The 22,439-nt window shown below is 44.5% G+C and overlaps 1 protein-coding gene across 3 annotated transcripts in view; it reads left to right on the plus strand.

The window, feature by feature from the left end:
• The first annotated feature begins 14,065 nt into the window (after positions 1-14,065).
• Positions 14,066-22,439, plus strand: part of ccm2 (CCM2 scaffold protein) — a 52,766-nt gene continuing 44,392 nt past the window's right edge. Inside the window, exons 1-2 of one of the 3 annotated variants that reach the window (XM_055635529.1) lie at positions 14,066-14,356; positions 21,992-22,124. In XM_055635529.1, coding sequence (XP_055491504.1) covers positions 14,334-14,356; positions 21,992-22,124 — 156 coding nt within the window. In that variant the 5' untranslated portion in view covers positions 14,066-14,333. The remainder of the gene's footprint in view (positions 14,357-21,991; positions 22,125-22,439) is intronic. The other 2 variants (XM_055635531.1, XM_055635532.1) reach the window with 2 other exon arrangements.

A 22,439-nucleotide genomic window follows, 5' to 3' on the forward strand; every position in this document is an offset into this window, starting at 1 on the left:
CAGTATAAAATTATGCCCTAGACCCAATTGGAAGAAATAGCATAGTCTATGATGCAGTTGGTGATCTTAGCACCATGGAAGATCCGCCATATTTTCTATTCATTAATTTCCATGATGGCCGCCAACGCATCATTTCTATTCCCAAATGCCCTTTTAAAGGTGGTGAAGAGCATTCTTATAGAACCACTGCAGATCCTGTACTGAAGGCAATCTCCCAGTGTTGTGAGGCAGAGAAATCCTAGATTTTGACGATTACAATGAAGATTTGGCAATATGTTTTCATGACAAGATGGTAACCGATGATGAATCTTTCAGCAATGGTGCCTCCATGAATCTGTCGCTTTTAGTCTATCAGGAATTTTTTATAACATTCCCGCACCTCATTACATTTGTTATTTATTAGTATTATCAACCATCCTAGCACAGGACGACAGCATCATGGTATCTAGGTATTAGGTGTTAGTCCCGCTTCCTTGATCACTTTGCACACCTGCCTAATTATCTTATCTTGCTGCCCATTGATCATGTGTATTAGTGGACTAGAAACCTCTGTAGTTGATTAATCAAGAGATTGTGTTTTGAAGATTTATCTTTCGATGGCATTGAATGTCTCGTGGAGAGCTTGTGAATGCGTATCGATGATAATTTCCTAACCTCTGTCTTCAATCATAGTGGCTAGAGGAAAGATTCCTTGAACGATATAATAATCTGTCACTACATCTAGTCGAAAGCTACCTTACAGTCAGGAGGTAGAAGATTGGTCCCATATGGTATGGGACCTTGGTATGTTTTGAAGTTGAGATAAGATATATTCTTTCTGAACTGAAGTCACTTCTATACTTTGAAAATAATTGGATGTTTTCTGAAAGTCCAGTTTTGTTTTGGATTCTTATCGGGTGTTTATAGAACACTCATCAGAATGCTTATCAATAATGACAGAAGCAAACTGAAGAGGTCCTGTTTGTCCAATTAACAGATTTGGCAGTTTGCCAAGACCTTTTAATGCATTAGAGCCAGATGAAGCAGGTAAGGTAGGCAGAGCACCACCAGAGGGAGCCATGGAATCTTCAACAAGTAAGCCAGGTGGAGAAGAAGCCTACCTGAAAGAAACCCAGAAGGATAGAGACAATTTATGGAAGAAGATGGTCCAGGTATTTGAATTCCAGAAGGAACTAATGGAATCAGATGAGAACATGAAGACAGTGCAATCTAATCTGGAGCAATTATTCAGCATTGGTCACAAGATAGGAGATAAGTAAAACTCATTGATGAGTTCACAGCTGCCTCAGGAAGAACTCAAAAAACACATCCAGTGGTTCAAAGAAAAGGTGGAGTTATCTGATGATTTTATGGAAGATGCGAAGAGATGGTTAGCTGAAGTTGAACAAAGGACGACGTGTGCTATAGCAGGAGATGCTACGCAACAAGGTGTGGAAATCGAACAAGACGCAACACCACTAGATAGTATCTCAAATGTCTCTACACAAAGATCGACATAAATCTGGTTCTGTAGCCAGTTTATCCACAAGGGTATCAGTTCAAGTGCAAGCTGAAGCTGACATAGATTCGCTTTCATTTAAAGTTAAAGAGATGGAGGAAATGCATGAGATTGAGGAACAAGAAATGTGGCTTAAGAGAGGCTGAAGAACAAGAAATGTGGTTTAAGAGAGATGCTGAGGAAGAAAAAAGGCAGTTGAGTAGACAAAAAGAACAGCTAGAACTAGCCACTAAATTGGTAATTGCCAAAAGTACAGCAGAGATACTGGAAAATCAAGGCTCGAGACGAGTTCGAAAGTATCTCCGAGGAAGAGTTCTTCAGTCCCAGAAAGAGATGTTGAGCTGGAGACTGCAGCTGGAACAGTGGTGGGCTGACAAAGCTTTACCCCAACAACAGGATGTTAGACCGAAGCAACAAATTTATGGGCCTCCTGATGAGGCTCGTAACAAACCAGCAACTCAGTACTCTTTTCAGAGGCTTAATACACAGGCTTGAGCAAGCCAAGATTGGATGTTGCCTGTTTATGATACGAAGAGGCCTAGTCAGGGACAAACAATTAGTCATATGACTCGTGACAAAACTTACTCAGACCAGTATTCTTTTCAGAGGCTGTTTATCGTACGTCTGCACCAAGCCAAGGATCTCAAGGTGAATTCTATGAATTAGTGAGGAATCAAACTGAAATCGGTAAGCTCATAGCTCAACAAAATCTCTCTTCCACCCTACAACCCATAGAAATTCCTAGATATGATGGTGATCCTTTGCGGTATGAAGCTTTCATAATGGCGTTTCATGAAGGAGTAGAAATGAAAACTACTGATGAAAAAGAGTGCTTACGATTTCTGGTGCATTACACAAGCAGACATGCAAAGGTGCTTGTAGAAAGTTGTCTAAATAAGCCTGGAGGCCATGGCTATCGAGAAGCAAAAAGGTTGCTTAACGAACGTTATGGTAACAAACAGAGGATTGCTAACGCATATATGAAGAAGGCCTATGCTTGGAAAGATATCAAGTCAGAAGATGTGGAGGCATTAAGTCAGTTTGCGATATTTCTTAGAGGTTGTTGTAGATCGATGAAAAATCTCGACCACATGGAGGAAATGAATGTTGTTAGTAATACTAGAGCCATCATTCTAAAACTGCCCTATAGGCTTAGAGATAAGTGGAGAGATAGGGCAGGCCGGATAATGGAAAAGGATAATCAAGAAGCCATGTTGATTGACCTGGTGGCTTTCTTAGAAAGGGAAACACAGTTCATGTTAGACCGACGCCATAGGAATATTCAAGATCCTAAACCAATTGCAACTGTCAAACTGGTTCTACCTTTACTAAAACAAAAGGAAGGTCAGGACCTAAGGGAGGCAGTTTTGCTACCACTATAATACCTGTGGACACGACAGGTGGATTGAAAGGAGATGTACCTGCTATCAAGCACAAAGGATTTTGTTTGTTATGTTATGAAGTTGGTCACACCATAAGGTGGTGTCGAAGATTCAAGAAGAAGGAATATAAAGAAAAGATGGATTTCTTAAAGGAGAAGGGAATCTGTTCTGGATGTTTGAAAAAAGGACACATGGTTAAAGACTGGAAGAGTCCTATAACTTGTGATAGGTGCAAGCAAGATCATCCTGAAGCACTTCACACTGAGCAGAAGAAGCCGGAGCAAATAGAACAGTGCTTCAGGATGATCTTGCTTGCTTATCACAAGTTATAGGACTCTTACAGTCTTTAACCATGTGTCCTTTTTTCAAACATCCAGAACAGATTCCCTTCTCCTTTAAGAAATCCATCTTTTCTTTATATTCCTTATATTTCTTGAAGCCAAGAGGATGGACTGTTTGCTGTGAAAACCCTACTAGGATGGGTTATCTGTGGCTCATTGAGAAGGAACTCCAAAAGCAGGAACCAGAAGAACCACCCTACCGCTGCTGTTAATCACATACCTACTGGTAAATTAGAAAAGCTGTTGATCAAGCATTACAATCATGACTTCAATGAAAGTACCAGTAAGGAATCTGAAGAAATGTCCAGGGAAGAGTTAAAGTTCTTGGACATTATGAACTACTCAGTAAAGATGATCGGCAGACAATATTGTCTGGACTTACCTTTCAAACAAGAAAGTGTTAGTCTGCTGAATAATCGTCGTATGGCAAAGCAACACACACCCAAAATCTGAAATGCAAGTTTGGCAAGAATACGAAATTTCATGAGGAATATACACTGTTCCTAAAGGATATGATTGACAATGATTATACCAAAATGGTACCAACAAACCAACTAAATCGAAGTGACGGAGAGCTTTGGTACATTCCGCAGCATGGGGCGCATCACTTCAAAGAAAGGGACCTTGACCATTCTCTTGGTGGTCTTTGGCTGTGCTGCAGTCTTCAAAGGAACATCACTTAACTGTCAACTACTGCAAGGTCCAGATCTTACCAACTCACTCATTTAAGTTCTCATTAAAATTAGACAAAAACCGATTGCTTTGATGACTGATATTAAAGCGATGTTTCATCGTTAAAGTATCAGAAAAACATATTGACTACTTTCGATTCTTATGATGGCCTGAAGAGGATGCATAACAAGATCTTGTTGAATACCGAATTAAGGTACATCTCTTTGGAGCAGTGTCATCACCAAGTTGTGCGAACTTTGCATTAAAGAAGACCGCAGAGGATAATAAAGCTCACTTTCCAGAAGAAGTGATAACCACTGTGAAGAATGATTTCTATGTGGATGATTGCTTAAAATCCATGTCTTCAGAGCAGGAAGCAGTTCAAATGGTAAAACATATGACTTCCCTCTGCAATAAGGGAGGGTTCACGCTTTCCAAGTGGATCAGCAACAGCCGTGTTGTATTGGAAAGCATTCCATCAGATTATAGAGCCAAGGAGACCAGAGAGTTGGATTTGGACAAAGACAATTTGCCAATGGAACGAGCATTGGGACTGCACTGGTGCATTGAAACAGATGTGTTCAAATTCAGAATCTCGATTCAAGAGCGACCATGTACTAGAAGGGGTATCCTATCCGTGATTGGTTCCGTTTATGACCCTTTGGGATTTCTTGCACCATTTACACTACCAGCCAAGTTGATTTTGCAGGATCTTTGTAAGGAAAAAGTTGGATGGGATGAGAGTATAACGCAAACTTCCTCTCACCGATGGACAGAATGGTTAGCAGATCTCAACAAGATCTCAGAATTCAAAGTGGACCGGTGCATTAAGCCTACAAGCTTTGGTAAGATCAGAAGTGCACAGCTGCATAATTTCTCAGATGCCAGTGAAAGTGGCTATGGTGCTGTTTCCCATCTAAGACTAGAAAATGATAACAAAGAAGTACATGTTGCATTCTTAATAGGAAAGGCCAGAGTGGCACCATTGAAGCAAATGACAATAGAACCTTCCGCCGTAGTCTTAGCTGTTAAAGTTGATGCATTGCTGCAAAAAGAACTCCAGCTCCAACTGGAAGAATCTATCTTCTGGGCTGATAGTACTACGGTGCGTAAATACTTCAACAATGAGAACAAACGTTTTTTGACATTTGTAGCAAACATAATCTCTTTTCTATTGGGAGCTACTAATGTTTCACAATGGAAATATGTCAACACAAAGGAAAATCCTGCGGATGAAGCTTCTAGAGGACTAACAGCAGATCGCTTCTTAAGCAATAAGAGATGGATCAATGGACCAGAGTTTTTCTGTAAGCCAGACAGAGAATGGCCAAAACTTGAGCTGGGATTTGAAATCTCTCCTAATGATCCGGAAATTAAACAAAACATCACAATGAACATTGTTGCTAGAAATCCTGTTATTCTCTCAAATGACTTTCACATATCAACATTATTGTTACGACATATCCATGAATTGATCGGACATGGAGGAAGAAGTTTCATGCTGTCAAAACTTTGGACTTTTGTGTTTTGGACTATATACTGGGTATCATGCCTGATGTTAAGGGTTTGGTGCGTCCAATACGACTTTAGACTAAGAACAATGTTTTAATAAGACCAATAACCAAGTTATGCTTGCTTCTAGAAGGCAAAGGTGAAGACGGAAGAATCGTTAAAGAAGTCTGAATGCTGATATATAATGCATGCTATTTTTTGGTTTTTCATATATGTTAAGCTTTTACAGCTCCTTTTTTGATGTCTATTAGTAATTGCCTCGTTATATACTCAGAACAATTAGGGGTCAGTATGTAATAGCCATTTAGCTTAACTCAGTATGTTATAACTATAACCAGTTACCTTTAAATTTTATCTGCCTGTAATTATGTAGGTGGGATTTATCACGTAGTCAGAGGTGTGTTTGTGGCTGGGATGCTCGCGCAGACATAATTAGTGTTCAAGAAGGAACTGCAGTAATTAGTAATTAGTGTTCAAGAAGGAACTGCAGATGCTGGAAAATCGAAGATACACAAAAATGCTGGAGAAACTCAGCGGGTGCAGCAGCATCTATGGAGCGAAGGAAATAGGTAACGTTTCGGCCCGAAACGTTACCTATTTCCTTCGCTCCATAGATGTTGCTGCACCCGCTGAGTTTCTACAGCATTTTTGTGTACCTCCGCCCTAGTAATTAGTTTAGTTTGAAGATGCATGGGGGAGAGGTCACAGTTTTCGACCATGCACGAGTTCCACCATGCACGAGTTTGACTATGAGTAAGATCAAATGAACTTAAACAAGAAAAAGTTTGGATGAATATCTTACTGTTTTTACTAATGCAATAAAGAAATTATTAAGCAAGATACTATTTTGAAGATCTTTCGACGGCATTGAATGACTCGTGGAGAGCTCGTGAATGCGTATCGATGATAATCTCCTAACCCGTCTTCAATCATAGTGGCTAAAGATTCCTTGAACGATATAATAATCTGTCACTACAACGCCCCTCTATCATCAAATGACCACCCCCTAGTGTCCAAAATAATACTGCAAGAAATATCTAGACAAAATAATATAAGAATCAAAATCAGAATCACACTTTATTCGCCAAGTATGTTTTGCAACATACGAGGAATTTCATTGGCCAGGTCAGTCATACAATTAAAAGCAACAGATCACTAAAAAAAACATATAATATGCCAACAGTAACTAGCCTAAACATAAATGGCTTCTACACATTGCAAAGGGTGGCAGGGTTACTGCTACATTAAGGGGTTTTGAGTTAATGAGGGGATGTGGTATATTCTGAGTTTCAGAGCACCAGGGGATCAGGATTGAGAACAGAAGGGCAGGGGTCCTGATGTTAATAATATTTAATGGAATTTACCTATTAAGATTTGGGGGAAATGAAGGTTTGTTGAATATTCTAATGTTTATTTTTTAAATGTCAAGGCAGCTTAGAAAGTTCACAATTTGACCACCCACCAAACTTGACTTGATCACCAACCAAATCAGCATCTGCAGGTTGTTCACCCATCTTGATCCAACCAATTGGTCATCTTTGTTTCAGCAATCTTTTCGTCCGTATATTTTGTTCCAATACTTTTCACAATTTCACAAGTTATAGGAGTAGAATTAGGTCATTTGGCCCATCGAGTCTACTCTGCCATTCAATCATGCTGATCTCTGCCTCCTAATCCCATTACCCTGCCTTCTCCCCATAACCCATGACAACTGTTCTAATCAAGAATGTGTCTATGTCTGCCTTAAAAATATCCACTGACTTGCCTCAACAGCTCTCTGTGGCAATGTTCCACAGACTAACTACCCTCTGACTAAAGAAATTCCTCCTCACCTCCTTTCTAAAAGAGCGCCCTTTAATTCTGAGGCTATGACCTCCGGTCCTAGACCCTCCCACTAGTGGAAACATCCTTTCCACATTCATTCTCTCTATGCCTTACATTATTCTGTAAGTTTCAATGAGGTCCCCCTCAACTTTCTAAACTCCAGCGAGTAGGGGCCCAGTGCTGTCAAACGTTCAGTTCAATTTTTTTAATTTCAAAAATAAACTTTATTAGTAATAAAACATGTAGACAAAATAAAAACTCTTCAAACTCTTAATACATTAATTGTGCGTTTAAACATTAATTTTTTCTAGTGTATTGCTCACTAGCATTAGCACCTTCCCATTTCTTTGCATATCACACCATTGCCATGTAAGTGCCCTCCTGGGGGCATGTCCCTTCCATTGTTTGAGGGATGTCCCCACCAGACTCAGCCCAAGCATGCAGGTACAGCAGGCAGTGAACAAAGCGAATGGCATGTTGGCCTTTATAACAAGAGGAATCGAATATAGGAGCAAAGAGGTCCATATAACAATTACAGTACGGAAACAGGCCATCTCGACCCTTCTAGTCCGTGCCGAACACATAATCTCCCCTAGTCCCATATACCTGCGCTCAGACCATAACCCTCCATACCCTTCCCATCCATATAACTATCCAATTTTGCATCCTTCTGCAGTTGTACAGAGCCATAGTGAGACCACACCTGGAGTATTGTGTACAGTTTTGGTCCCCTAATTTGAGGAGGGACATTCTTGCTATTGAGGGAGTGCAGCGTAGGTTTACAAGGTTAATTCCCGTGATGGCGGGACTGTCATATGCTGAGCAAATGGAGCAGCTGGGCTTGTACACTCTGGAGTTTAGAAGGATGAGAGGAGATCTCATTGAAACATATAAGATTGTTAAGGGCTTGGACACGCTAGAGACAGGAAACATGTTCCCGATGTTGGGGGAGTCCAGAAACAGGGGCCTCAGTTTACGAACAAGGAGTAAGTCATTTAGAACGGAGACGAGGAAACACTTTTTCTCACAGAGAGTGGTAAGTGTGGAATTCTCTGCCTCAGAGGGTGGTGGAGGCAGGTTCTCTGGATGCTTTCAAGAGAGAGCTAGATAGGGCTCTTAAAAATAGCGGAGTCAGGCGATATGGGGAGAAGGCAGGAACGGGGTACTGATTGGGGATAATCAGCCATGATCACATTGGCTCAAAGGGCCGAATGGCCTACTCCTGCACCTATTGTCTATTGTCTATTATCAGTGGATGGTTACTAAAGCATGGTCCTCCCTCACAGAACCTTCACATTGGCTGCACAGAGCTCTCCCCCCCCACGCAGAGATGATACAAACACACTCCGCGGCTGCGCGTTCGCGAATCGGCCGCTTTTTAATTGAGACCGTGGCTTCGCTATGTTCACTTCACTAGTCCCCGCGATTGGAACACTTTTTCCCAGTAAGTTATCGCAGGCAGCTCCGAGAATAGATGTTAAAGAAAACTTATTATACTTCAACAAGGTGGCATTAGTGAAAATGTTTAATTTACTTTGTTATGGAAACACATAGTTTAGGCCCTCAACTTCATGAATGAATGAGTGAATAAGTGCATGCATGGATGAATGATGAGTGAATGAGTGAGTGAATGAGTGCATGATTGAGTGAATGAGTGAATATAAACAGCCTCCAAATCTAATTTTTTCACATTATAAAAGGGTGCAATTAAATTAATTATAGAAGCTTAAATTGAGTATAGAAGCTGGGATGTAATGTTAAAATTGTACAAGGCATTGGTGAGACCAAATCTGGAGTATGGTATACAATTTTGGTCGCCCAATTATAGGAAGGATGTCAACAAAATAGAGAGAGTACAGAGGAGATTTACTAGAATGTTGCCTGGGTTTCAACAACTAAGTTACAGAGAAAGGTTGAATAAGTTAGGTCTTTATTCTTTGGAGCGCAGAAGGTTAAGGGGGGACTTGATAGAGGTCTTTAAAATGATGAGAGGGATAGACAGAGTTGATGTGGATCAGCTTTTCCCTTTGAGAATAGGGAAGATTCAAACAAGAGGACATGACTTCAGAATTAAGGAACAGAAGTTTAGGGGTAACATGAGGGGGAATTTCTTTACTCAGAGAGTGGTAGCGGTGTGGAATGAGCTTCCAGTAGAAGTGGTGGAGGCAGGTTCTTTGGTATCATTTAAAAATAAATTGGATAGGCATATGGATGAGGAGGGAATGGAGGGGTTATGGTATGAGTGCAGGCAGGTGGGACTAAGGGAAAAAAGTTGTTCGGCACGGACTTGTAGGGCCGAGATGGCCTGTTTCCGTGCTGTAATTGTTATATGGTTATATGGTTAATTAAAGTCCATACAGATTAATTTTCATAAATTCAGACTTTAGATCTTACCTTTAAGCCAGTTGATTCACAAAGTTTGACTGCAGCACTTCAGCAGGGACTTTGCTTTCAAGGCTTTGTTCCACTTCTATCCACTTAGCTGCACATTCTTCAGACTTCTTAATGCTTTTCTCACTAAATTCAATTACCCTGCTGCAAGTTTCCACTACGTATTCCACAAAACTACAAAGAGCCTTCATCGGAATCTCCAGTAAAACAGGCATCAGTGGAAGTACTCTCAGCCATGTTGTGTGCTCCCTGCCTAACTAGCCTGAAACAAAGCGCGTGACTGGCGTCCGACTCAATGTCAAACATGCTTTGATTGGACTAAAATTACCTGAAGATTTTCCGTATTTTCTCTAATTTCATAAAAATGTGCAAGTTTTGTTTGTGACGAGTTTCAGGGATGACTTATATAATATTTTTACACAATACCTGGTGAGATGCAGGAGGAGCTGGGCCCGGAATCACCCCATAGAGCCCGAAGCCTCCAAGTGGTGCAACTAGTCCCTCGGAACAGTTCTCCGGAGAAGGTACGAGTCAAATGGCCTCAGGCCTGCAAGATGGCAGTCTGGCATAAGTTCGACGAGGACGTCGATAAGGTGCTAGAAGCAACTGCGAAGGGAGACTTGGACCGAAGGCTGTGGTCGATGACGACAATCATCATCAGCCTAGCAGTGGAAAGGTTTGGAGCAGTGGAGAAGAAGCCGGCCAGAACACCTTTCACCATGAACCAACGAGCACCAAAGATCCACAAGATCCGGCAGGTGCTGAAGTCCCTCAAGAAGCAGTATAAAGAGGCCAGGGAAGAGCAACATCCCCCCCTTGGCTGTGCTCCGAACCATCCTGAGGAAGAAGCTGATGACCCTCCATAGAGCTGAGTGGCACCGAAGATGACGGAAGGAAAGAGCCAGGAAGCGAGCATCCTTCATAGCCAACCCCTTCGGCTTCACCAAACAACTGCTCTGGCAGAAGCGCAGTGGGAGTTTGGCTTGCTCTAAGGAGGAGATCGACCGGCACATCCAGACGACCTACAGTGACCCCGTCAGGCAGCAGGAGCTAGGCCAGTGCAACATCCTGGTAAAACCACCTCCACCCATCAAGGAGGTTGATAGTAGAGAGCCACTCCTGAAAGAGGTCCAGGACGTTGTGAAGAGAGCAAGATCTGGCTCAGCCCCTGGCCCGAGCAAAGTCCCCTACAAGAACTGCCCCTTGTTACTGAAACGGCTGTGGAAGATCCTGAAAGTCATCTGGAGGACAGGAAAAGTGGCGCAGCAGTGGCGATTCGCTGAAGGAGTCTGGATCCCAAAGGAGGAAGATTCCAAGAAGATCGATCAGTTCAGAATCATCTCCTTGCTAAGCGTTGAAGGCAAGATTTTCTTCAGCATAGTGGCGAGGCGGCTGACCAACTTCCTCTCCAGCAATTGTTACATCGACAGCTCCGTGCAAAAGGGAGGCTTATCTGGAGTGCCGGGGTGTCTAGAGCACATGGGAGTGGTGACTCAGCTCATCAGAGAAGCCAGGGAGAACAAGGGTGACCTGATAGTGCTCTCGCTTGACCTGGCCAACGCCTACGGCTCCATCCCTCACAAGCTGATCCAGACAGTCATGGCCAAGCATCATGTGCCGGGCCAAGTGGCAGATCTCAGTGGGATCTGAGTTGGATGATCAGCCATGATCATATTGAATGGCGGTGCAGGCTCGAAGGGCCGAATGGCCTACTCCTGCACCTAATTTCTATGTTTCTATGTTTCTATCTCATCCTGGACTATTATAACCAGTTCAGCATGAGAGTCTCATCAGGGTCAGTAACATCAGAGTGGCACAGACTGGAGGTTGGGATCATCACAGGCTGTACCATCTCTGTGATCCTTTTTGCCTTGGCGATGAACATGATCGTCAAGTCTGCTGAGCCAGAGTGCCGGGGCCCTCGGACCAAGTCAGGAATGCGCCAACCACCAATCAGAGCCTTCATGGACGACCTGACTGTCACCACTGAGTCAGTGCCAGGAGGCAGGTGGATCCTGCAGGGGTTGGAGAAACTGATTGGATGGGCAAGGATGAGGTTTAAGCCAGGAAAATCAAGGTCACTGGTGCTGAAGAAGGGCAAAGTCATGGACAGGTTCCGCTTCAGCATCGAAGGGACACCAATCCCAACTGTCTCCGAAAGGCCAGTGAAGAGTCTTGGCAAGGTGTTTAACAGCAGCCTGAAGGATACAGCATCTGTCCAGGCAACCTGTCAGGAGCTGGAGAGCTGGTTGAGAGCAGTGGACCAGTCGGGGCTTCCCGGCAAGTTCAAGGCATGGATTTACCAGCATGGTATCCTGCCAAGGATACTCTGGCCACTGCTTGTCTACGGTCCCAATATACATCGGAGAGAGACTGGAGAGAAAAGTCAGCAGGTGGCTGGGACTGCCCAGGAGCCTTAGCAGCATCGCCCTTTACAGAAATAACACCAAGCTCCAGCTGCCCCTGAAGTCCCTGGAGGAGGAGTTTAAGGTGACTCGGGCCAGAGAGGTGATGCTGTACAGGGACTCCAGCGACCCCAAGGTGGCTCAAGCAGGGGTTGAGGTGAAAACTGGGAGGAAGTGGAGAGCCGGCAAAGCCGTGCTGCAAGCAGAGTCCCGGATACGCCACAGAGTCCTGGTGGGAGCAGTGACTCGGGAAGAGCAGGCCTGGGAATCTTCCCATCTCCCCAGTTTGACAAGTCCAAGAAAAAGGAGAGGCGCAGGCTGGTCCAGAAGGAAATGAGTGAGGGCAGTGGTGGAGGAGGAGAGGTCTACCAGAGCAGTTGGATTGAGGCAGCAGGGAGCCTGGACAAGGTGGGAGCAGGCCATGGACCGAAAAGTCACATGGACTGAGCTCTGGCAGGCTGAACCACAGCGCATCAAGTTCCTGGTCCAGGCAGTGTATGATGTCCTGCCCAGCCCATCGAACCTCTTCATCTGGGGCAAAGCGGAATCTCCAGATTGCCCGCAATGCTCAGGCAAGGGGACGTTGGAACACATCCTGAGCTGTTGCCCAAAGGCTCTTGGGCAGGGCCGGTACACATGGCATCACGACCAGGTTCTGAAACCCATTGCAGAAGCCATCACCATGGGAATCAGCAGCTGCAGATGAGAACGCCCCACCACCCAGATGATCACATTCGTGAAGGCCGGAGTGCAGCTGCCAAGAACCACAGCAGCCAGGAATCCATCAGGAATCCAGGCGACTGCGCAGGACTGGCAGCTTTCCATAGACCTGGTGAAACAGCTGAAGTTCCCACAGCACATTGCCACGACCACCCGGAGGCCAGATATCCTCCTGGTCTCAGAGGGGACCAAAAACATCGTCTTGTTGGAACTGACAGTGCCGTGGGAGGACCGTCTGGAGGAGGCCCACGAGAGAAAGATGGTCAAATATGAAGAACTGGTCATAGACTGCCGCAAGCAGGGCTGGAAAGCAAGGTGTATGCCCATCGAGGTTGGCTGCAGAGGTTTTGCAGGGCAATCGTTCTACAAAGCCTTGAGTGCAGTGGGCATCAACAGAGTGGCAAGGAGAAGGGCCATCAAGAACACCACAGAGGCAGCGGAGAAGGCCTCAAGATGGCTCTGGATCAGGAGAGGAGGTCCATGGGGAGGAGCGAATGCCACCTGAACACAAGTCGTGGTCTGATCAACCGCAGCTGGGTCGCCTGGGTGAGGATGTCTGATGTTGAAAGACCCGAAACACCCAATGACCCCAGGTTACATCACTGATGATGTGTTCAGGAGCATCTATCGATGTATTTGTATCAAAGCCATGTTGTGTGCTCCCTGCCTAACTAGCCTGAAACAAAGCGTGTGACTGGCGTCCGACTCAATGTCAAACATGCTTTGATTGGACTAAAATTACCTGAAAATTTTCCGTATTTTCTCTAATTTCATAAAAATCTGCAAGTTTTGTTCGTGACGAGTTTCAGGGATGACATATAATATTCTTACACAATATGTGAACATTTCATGTAATTCCGTGAGTTGGGTCACGAAACTGCACAAGAAAAGCTCCTCGGCCCACAGCCTATTGAGTATGTTTGGTCTTGGGAACTGGATAAAAACTGATGCCTTCCTCCAGATGGCGCTCACAAGCAGTAAGCAGACAGGAGGTCCTGCCACCACTGACCCCTGCTGGTCGCCACCACTGACCCCTGCTGGTCGGGAGGTCCTCCCACCTCCTGCCACCACTGACCCCTGCTGGTCGGGAGGTCCTCCCACTTCCTGCCGCCACTGACCCCTGCTGGTCGGGCGGCCGATGTAAAAACTTGAACGCCCTCCGGCCGGCGGGAGGATGGGAGTGGAGTGGGTGCGCTTCTGCCCCCTGCCGGCGGGAGGATGGGAGTGGAGTGGGTGCGCTTCTGCCCCCTGCCGGCGGGAGGATGGGAGTGGAGTGGGTGCGCTTCTGCCCCCTGCCGGCGGGAGGAGTCCTCCGGCGCCGACCCGGTGCGAGTTGGGAAGACACGCCCAAGATGGCGGCAGGATTGAAAAGTTTCGCCCGGCGGGTTGTGCTGTAACCGGGCGGTGGGCGGCGGGCGGCGGTCAGCAGCAGCTACAGCCGTGTCGGTGTGGCCGCGGTAGCCGTGCGTTGAGGCATCCGTCAGATGCGGTTGCAGTAATGTCATTGTGGGCGGGAACGGGGGGATTTGTCGCCGCCGTCGCCCTGATTGCAAGGAGTTGTCGCCGGTTGTTCAGCTAGAGATGGAGGATGATGCGAAGAAAGGTAAAAAGGTGAGGTCCGAGTCCGGCCTAAACTGGTGTAAACAAGTGACGGTGGCCGTTAAGTAACTACTCCACCCACTTCTCTCTTCGGTCCCTGGTGCCCAGCGCTTCCCATGGGTGACTTGGACCCTCCCTCTGGCTCTGACCGGGGGAGCCGGGCCGGGTGAGGGTGGGGTGGGTAGGGGGGAGGGGTGGGTAGGTGGGGGGGTACCCAGGGGTGAGGGGGGTGAGGGGGTACCCAAGGGGGGTGGGGATGGGGTACCCAGGGGTGAGGGTGGAGAGGGGGTACCAGGGGTGGGGGTGAGGGTGGGGTGGGATGGGATGGGGTACCCAGGGGGTGGGGTGGGGGGGGTACCCAGGGATGGGGATGGGGTACCCAGGGGTGGGGTGGGACGGGGTACCCAGGGGTGGCAGGAGGTTATACTGTTCTGATGAGGGTGGGGGCGGGGGAAGCGTTCTGGTCTTTTTTCCCCAAGACGAGAAGATTATTAAAGAGTCCCCCACCCACAATGTCGTTGGACCAAAAAACATGTTTACTCTTTTGGAGGAGAGGGGATGTGTGGTTGCAGTGTTTGAAGCTCAAAGGATATCCTTAAAATAGAAAGTCGAGGCACTTTTGAAGTACTAGTTATAGTCGGGTAACCTTAAAACTTGCTGCCCAGTGAAGGGCGTTCCTGTCGCTTGTTTTGGGTTGGGTTGTTTTCTTTCGATTGAGACTTTTTTAACGTCCGCTGGGGAGCTTTTTAGGCGTGGGTACTTCAGTGGGTGATAATTCACTTGAGGTTTACTGACGTTTATGCTGCCATCCTACTGAAAGAACGGTCCCTACTCTAAATGTAAACTGGTAGTTTTCCAGTACATTCCACATGATTTCCAGCGGCTGCAGTATTTCACTTCATTTGGCACCGTGTCACTGATATAACGCACACATATAAAACTGAATTTTACGCTGAAAATGGCTTGTACTTTTTATTTTGTTTTCCTTGTTTCATTTAACGATATGGTTTCTTAATGGGCTTTACCTCTATAGCTTCAAACATATAACTTATTTTCTTTTGCAGGCAGATTGATATGGCACAAGCCTGATATTCAGTAACTTCCAATTTACACACTTTGACGAACTGCTATTTTAGGGAGAGCGGCATAAGGTGTCCGGACAATAAATGGGGTTTCAGTTTCAATATATATAATATTTAATAATACATAAATGGGCTTTGCTCCAACAAATCTGTTGCCTGGCTCATCCATAATATGCTTTTCACAACCGTTTTGTAAGGCCTGTTTTTTTTGACCCGTTGTTAAATTCCCCTTTTGAATGGTACGATTTCTGAGCTAGGTGGGCTTTGACAAAGAAACTCATTCTAACCACACCCATTTTGAACTTTTATTTGTTTGCCTTCCCTTTTCAATTGTTATGGTGTTGCTAGCCAATGCTAATAATGTCACTTCTCATAACCTTTCAACTAATCTTTAACTCGTCAGGTGAATAATAAAATCATGTTCTAATAATCCCAATGCCACTTAATTCTTAATATACTCATTTGATCATTCTGCACCAGGCTTTTTACCCTTCCTCCACAGAGTTGTATACCTAAAACGGCAGCAATTGATAAGTCAAGTTATATTTAAGAGGGAGTTAGATGTGGCCCTTGTGGCTAAAGGGATCAGGGGGTATGGAGAGAAGGCAGGAACAGGATACTGAGTTGGATGATCAGCCATGATCCTATTGAATGGCGTGGCAACTCGAAGGGCCGAATGGCCTACTCCTGCACCTATTTTCTATGTTTCCAAGTTCAAGTTCATATTTATTTGTCACATGCACCAATTAGGATACAGTGAAATTAGTTACCAAGCAGCCATACAATCGAAAAGAGCACAATACGCAATAGAATTTAACGTAAACATCAACCACAGTGGAATTAACATATTCTCTGTGATGGAAGGCATTAACGTTCAACGATTAAGAGCGATATGGGCCAAATGCAGGCAGGTGGGACTAGTGTAAATTAAGAAGTTTACTGTCTCGGTTGGCATTGACAAGTTGGGGCCCCAAAGGCCTGTTTCCGTGTCGTATGACTATCGGACCAGTTGTCTGAAGTCTTGTACCGATTCACTACATTTGTGATTATTTTATAAATATGAAGTTTAATACAGTTCTACAATTCTGAGCTGTAGATAGAATTGGTTATTTAAATCTCAATTGTACCCTGCAAAAGTCCTGTGTGTTTAAGGTGCAGCTTTACTCTATTTTTTGGATGTTAAAAACATGCTGTAGTGTGAAAGTTACTGGCCCATTCTTAGTCACGTGTGTGACCAAAGCATGGTGTGCATTAGAGTTCTGTTGGTAGGAAAATAGCAATGAATAAGATTGATCTATTACAAGAATTTTTTAATGTATTACTTTATGTGATGCCATCTGGTCACGTGTCACATTTTGGTTCACTTTCCAAAGAATGGCCCTACTAGAGTGTATTCTGGGGGATAGGTTAAACAGGCATTTGGATGGGCAAGGGCTGATTAGCGATAGTCAGCATGGTTTTGTATGTGGAAGGACAAATCTGATTTATTTTTTTGAAGATGTGACCAAAAAGGTCGATGACGGCAGAGCTGTAGATGTTGTGTACATGGATTTCAGTAAGGCGTTCAACAAGATTTCGCATAGTTGGCTGCTCTGGAAGGTTAGATTACATGGGCTCCAAGGAGAGATAGCTGAATGGATAGCAAATTGGGTCCATGGAAGGAAGCAGAGGGTGATGGTGGAAGGTTGCTTCTCGGACTGGAGGCCTGTAACAAGTGGCGTGCCTCAGGGTTCGGTACTGGGCCCGTTACTGTTTGTCATCTACATCAATGATTTGGATGAGAACGTACAGGGCAAGATTAGCAAGTTTGCTGAGACAAAAGTGAGTGGTTTTGCAGATAGTGAAGATGGTTGTGAAAGATTGTAGCAGGACCTGGATTGATTGGCCAGGTGGGCGGAGGAATGGTTGATGGAAATTAACACAGAAGTGTGAGGTGTTGCATTTTGGGACGTTGAACAAGGGCTGGACCTACACAGTAAATGGTAGGCCTCTGGGTAGTGTAGAGCAGAGGTATCTAGGAGTACAGGTGCATGGTTCCTTGAAGGTCGAGTCGCAGGTAGATAAGGTGGTCAAAAAGGCTTTTGGCACTTTGGCCTTTTTTAAGAGATACAGTGCGGAAATAGGCCTTTTCAGCCCACTGAGTCCGCACTGACCAGCGATTACCCCATACACTATCCTACACACACTGAGGACAATTTTACAACTTCCAAAGCCAATTTACCTACAAACCTGTACAAAAGAAACAGACGCAGTCACAGGGGAACGTACAAACTCTGTCCAGACAGTACCTGTAGTCAGGATCGAACCCGGGTCCCTGGCACAGTAAGGCAGAGCTTTTATCGTTGTGCCACTGTGCCACCCATTGTGGGAGTACCTGCCTCCACCACCCCATCCAGTGTGATCCAGATTACAACCGCTCTTTGGATGAAACAAATATTCTACCCCCTCATACGCCTTCTCCAGCGTACTCGCATTATTCTGGTAGCCTGGTTGCTATAGAACTGCTCAATGTGGATTCATGCTTTTTTGCAGTTGTACCATAACCTGAATGCTTTTTTGTACCATATGGTACAATGCAGTTGTACCATAACCTGAATGCTAAGTGGCTTAGCTAACGAGAGATCGTTACACCTAGGTCCCTCTGTTCATCACCACAATTTAGAGATGTGCCATTCATTCTGTAAGTCCTTACCATCCTTGTAAAGTGCATCACCTTGCTCTTATCAGAATTACATTCCAACTGCCATTGCACTGGCCTCCTTACCAACATCAATATCATTCTGTTGTCAAAACTATCCTCTCAGCATCCATAGAGCCAACAATGTTCCAAGTCCAAACATCATGCTTCACAACACATACCAGCTCCAAAATAATCCACCACCAAATTAAATGTAACATCTCCAAGTTTATGGATGAGACAAAGCAGGGCGGCAATGTGAGTTGCAAGGAGGATGCTATGAGACTGCAGGGTGACTTAGATAGGTTAGGTGAGTGGGCAGATGCATGGCAGATGCAGAATAATGTGGATAAATGTGAGGTGATCCACTTTGGTGGCAAGAACAAGAAGGCAGATTATTGTCAGAATGGTGTCAGGTTAGGAAAAGGGGAGGTGCAACGAGAGCTGGTGTCCTTGTACATCAGTCAATGAAAGTAAGCATGCAGGTACAGCAGGCAGTGAAGAAAGCAAATGGCATGTTGGCCTTTATAGCAAGAGGATTCCATTATAGGAGCAAGGAGGTCTGACTGCAGTTGTACAGGGCCCTGGTGAGACCACACCTGGAGTATTGTGTGCAGTTTTGGAAGGACATTCTTGCTATTGAGGGAGTGCAGCATAGGTTCACCAGATTAATTCCCGGGATGGCGGGACTGACGTATGATGAAAGAATGGATCGACTGAACTTATATTCACTGTAATTTAGAAGGATGAGAGGGGATCTTATAGAAACATATAAGATTCTTAAGGGATTGGACAGGCTAGATGCAAGAAAATTGTTCCCGATGTTGGGGGAGTCCAGAACCAGGGGTCACAGTTTAAGAATAAGGGTTGGGCCATTTAGGACTGAAATGAGGAAAAACCTTTTCACCCAGAGTTGTGAATCTGTGGAATTCTCAGCCACTGAAGGCAGTGGAGGGCAATTCACTGGATGTTTTCAAGAGAGTTACATATAGCTCTTCGGACTAACGGAATCAAGGGATATGGGGAGAAAGCAGGAACGGGGCACTGATTTTGGATAATCAGCTGAAAGGCTGATTCCTGCACTTATTTTCTATGTTTCTATGTAACCTATGTTTCAATCCCTCCCCCCGCAGAATTTTGAAGGGATTGCTTTCTTTATGAGCCGCTAACATGCCCCTGAGCTACTCTGTTTGTGGCCCTTGCATTTGTTTGAGATGCAGCACATGTCCTTTCACTTCTTTTCTTCCCACTAGCCAAGAACACAGAGTCTTTCCAAGTTCAACAACTTTCCTGATGAGCTTTCCAGGAAAGTACCAATTTTTTTTCTAGGTTCCTGGAACCACTGTTCCAGTTGGACCAGAAGTTCCAGTGCACTTCTGATCTGACCAGGAAGTGCAATCTTTCACATATACTTCCAGTCTAGTGTACTGCATTCAGTGCAGACGGCATGATCTTTGCTGCTCTGATTTCTGAATCCTCTCCACATTTTGAAAATAGTCTAAGGCCCTTATTCCTACTTCCAAATTGCATGACCACATACTTTGCTACGCTGCATTCCATCTGCAACAGCTCCTCTTGCAACCAATCAGATGCAGCTGGGCTGCAAGATAGCAGTAACCAACTTTAAAGGGGGCACTACTTCCTACTTGACTGTCTGAGAATCTAGATGTTGCAGTACCATTGTTAATTGTTCATACCCAGAAACATTTTGAATTCGTTTTTTATACTGTTCTAGGCAATACTGTAATTTCTGAGTGAACAGCTAAGTTTAAAGGAGGCATGAGAAACAGGGAAACACAGAAAGGAGCATGGTTTGTGTATTATTAGCATTTATTATGCTGAGGGCAGAATACTGTTGAGTTTTTGATTCTTATTTCATGTTTATGCACTCCAATATCAATTGTGTTTGTGGTTGTAGCCAAATCTGGGTAAAAAAAATGATTTTCTTTTAGATTATAGAACCTTTTTTAGACTAATTTGTCTTTGGGCATAGAGCACGTTAGGAGAAGCCTATGATAGATATGATACTTACAAAATTCTTAAGCGGTTGGACAGGCTAGATGCAGGAAGATTGTTCCCGATGTGGGGGAAGTCCAGAACAAGGGGTCATAGTTTAAGGATAAGGGGGAAATCTTTTAGGACAGAGATGAGGAAAACTTTTTTTTCACACAGAGAGTGGTGAATCTCTGGAATTCTCTGCCGCAGAAGGTAGTTGAGGCCAGTTCATTGGCTATATTTAAGAGGGAGTTAGATGTGGCCCTTGTGGCTAAAGGGATCAGGGGGTATGGAGAGAAGGCAGGAACAGGATACTGAGTTGGATGATCAGCCATGATCATATTGAATGGCGGTGCAGGCTCGAAGGGTCAAATTGCCTACTCCTGCACCTATTTTCTATGTTTCTATGATAGACACAAAATTCTGGAGTAACTGAACAGGACAGGCAACATCTCTAGAGAGAAGGAATGGGTGATGTTTCCGGTCGAGACCCTTCTTCAGACGGAGAGTCGGGGTATAAGGAAACTGAATACGTGGAAGAGTACAAGGAGAATATAAGGTGTGAAAACGACAGATCAAAGCAGACGATGTTCAAGGAAATGTAGAGTTGTTCGTTGGTGACAACGAGGCATACCAAATGAAAAAGTAATCAGGAAGACAGTGAAACTAATCGGAGAACCAGAATGGGGGAAGGATGGAGAAAGGGGGAAAGCTAGGGTTATTTGAAGTTAGAAAAATCAATATTCATACTGTTGGGTTGTAAGCTGCCCAAGCGAAATATAAGTTGCTGTTCCAATTTGCGTTTGGTTGCACTCTGACAGTGGCAGAGCCCCTGGATAGAAAGGTCAGTGTGGGAAGGGGAGTTAAAATGTAGCAAACGGCAGATCGTGTAGGTCTAGGCGGATTGAGTGAAGTTGCTCAACCATATAACCATATGACAATTACAGCACGGAAACAGGCCATCTCGGCCCTACTAGTCCGTGCCGAACACTTACTCTCACCTAGTCCCATCTACCTGCACTCAGACCATAACCCTCCATTCCTTTCCCTTCCATATACCTATCTAATTTATTTTTAAATGATAACTTCGAACCTGCCTCCACCGTTTTCACTGGAAGCTCATTCCACACAGTTACCAGGAATAGCAGATATAGCAGATGAGGTTGGAGGAGATGCAGGTGAACCTCTGCCTTACCTGAAAGGACTGTCAAGGTCCTTGGACAGAGTTGAGGGATGAGGTATAGGGACAGGTGTTGCATCTCTTGCGGTTGCAGGAGAAAGTACCTGGAGAGGGGATGGTTTGGTTGGGAAGGGAAGGGATAGCTAACCAGGGAGTTATGGAGGGAACGGTCTCTGCGGAAAGGGGTGGGGATGGGTAGATGTAACTAGTGGTGGGATTGCGTTGGAGGTGGCGAAAAGGTCAGAGGGTTATGTGCTGTATGACATCTTATCTGTTTCGATTTGGCCTCAATGAACGCTCTAATTATAGCAGTGTGGTTGCATTCTTAATGAGCATTTGATTGTGCAAAAGAATCTGATGTACCCATGTTTAACGGCTCCAAATTTCTCGGGAGTGAAAATTCTGAATGTGGACAACTTTTATTTGAAGTTGAAAATAACAACAACAACAACAACAACAAAGATGAGTTTTAGTGCTTGGTATTTTTCAGCTGTTTAGTGTTTGTAGTTCCTGTTAGCTGGAAGAGAATATTGTAAAATATTCAGTTGCAAATTAACTTGGAATGAAAATCCAATAAAAGACTGGAAATGTCAGCAAGCATTAATCATTCAGCAGAAATGGAGTGTGTCCGTTCATTTTAATAACAAGAAATGCCTGCAGGAGAAGAGGCTAATTTCTTGCAAAGGTAATTTTTTGTATTATTTTGTCTCTAGTTTGAGGGTCAGTTACACATTCAAATCTCGATCAATGGGAGGAATGAAGAAAGACTTGACTGATTCTCAAAGTAACTTTTATGCATCAGAACTGCCTGGGAATTTGGAGTCTTCTGATAGGCAGAAGATTCAAGTAAGTGTTTTTAGATATGGAGCCTTTGTCATATCTAGAGGTGAAACTTTACCAGGATTTAAATGTAGAGAAGGAAAAATAATTGCATAGGAAATATTCAAGTGTAAAGTGTTTATGTGGAAAACCTAATTGTGGTACAATTCTAATTGTGGTACCATTCTAAATCGGTGGGTAAGAGCATAATTCAATCCTTTGGTGGTGATGCCAGATTGTCTCCTTTCTTTCCTTCCCTGAAAGATGTTAATGACCAAAATTGATTTTTTGACAGTCTGGTGATTAAATGATATGTACTTCAATTTTCAAGGTTTAACTAAA

The sequence above is a fragment of the Leucoraja erinacea genome, chromosome 5 (genome assembly GCF_028641065.1).
Source record: "Leucoraja erinacea ecotype New England chromosome 5, Leri_hhj_1, whole genome shotgun sequence".
NCBI classification, from domain to species: domain Eukaryota; kingdom Metazoa; phylum Chordata; class Chondrichthyes; order Rajiformes; family Rajidae; genus Leucoraja; species Leucoraja erinaceus.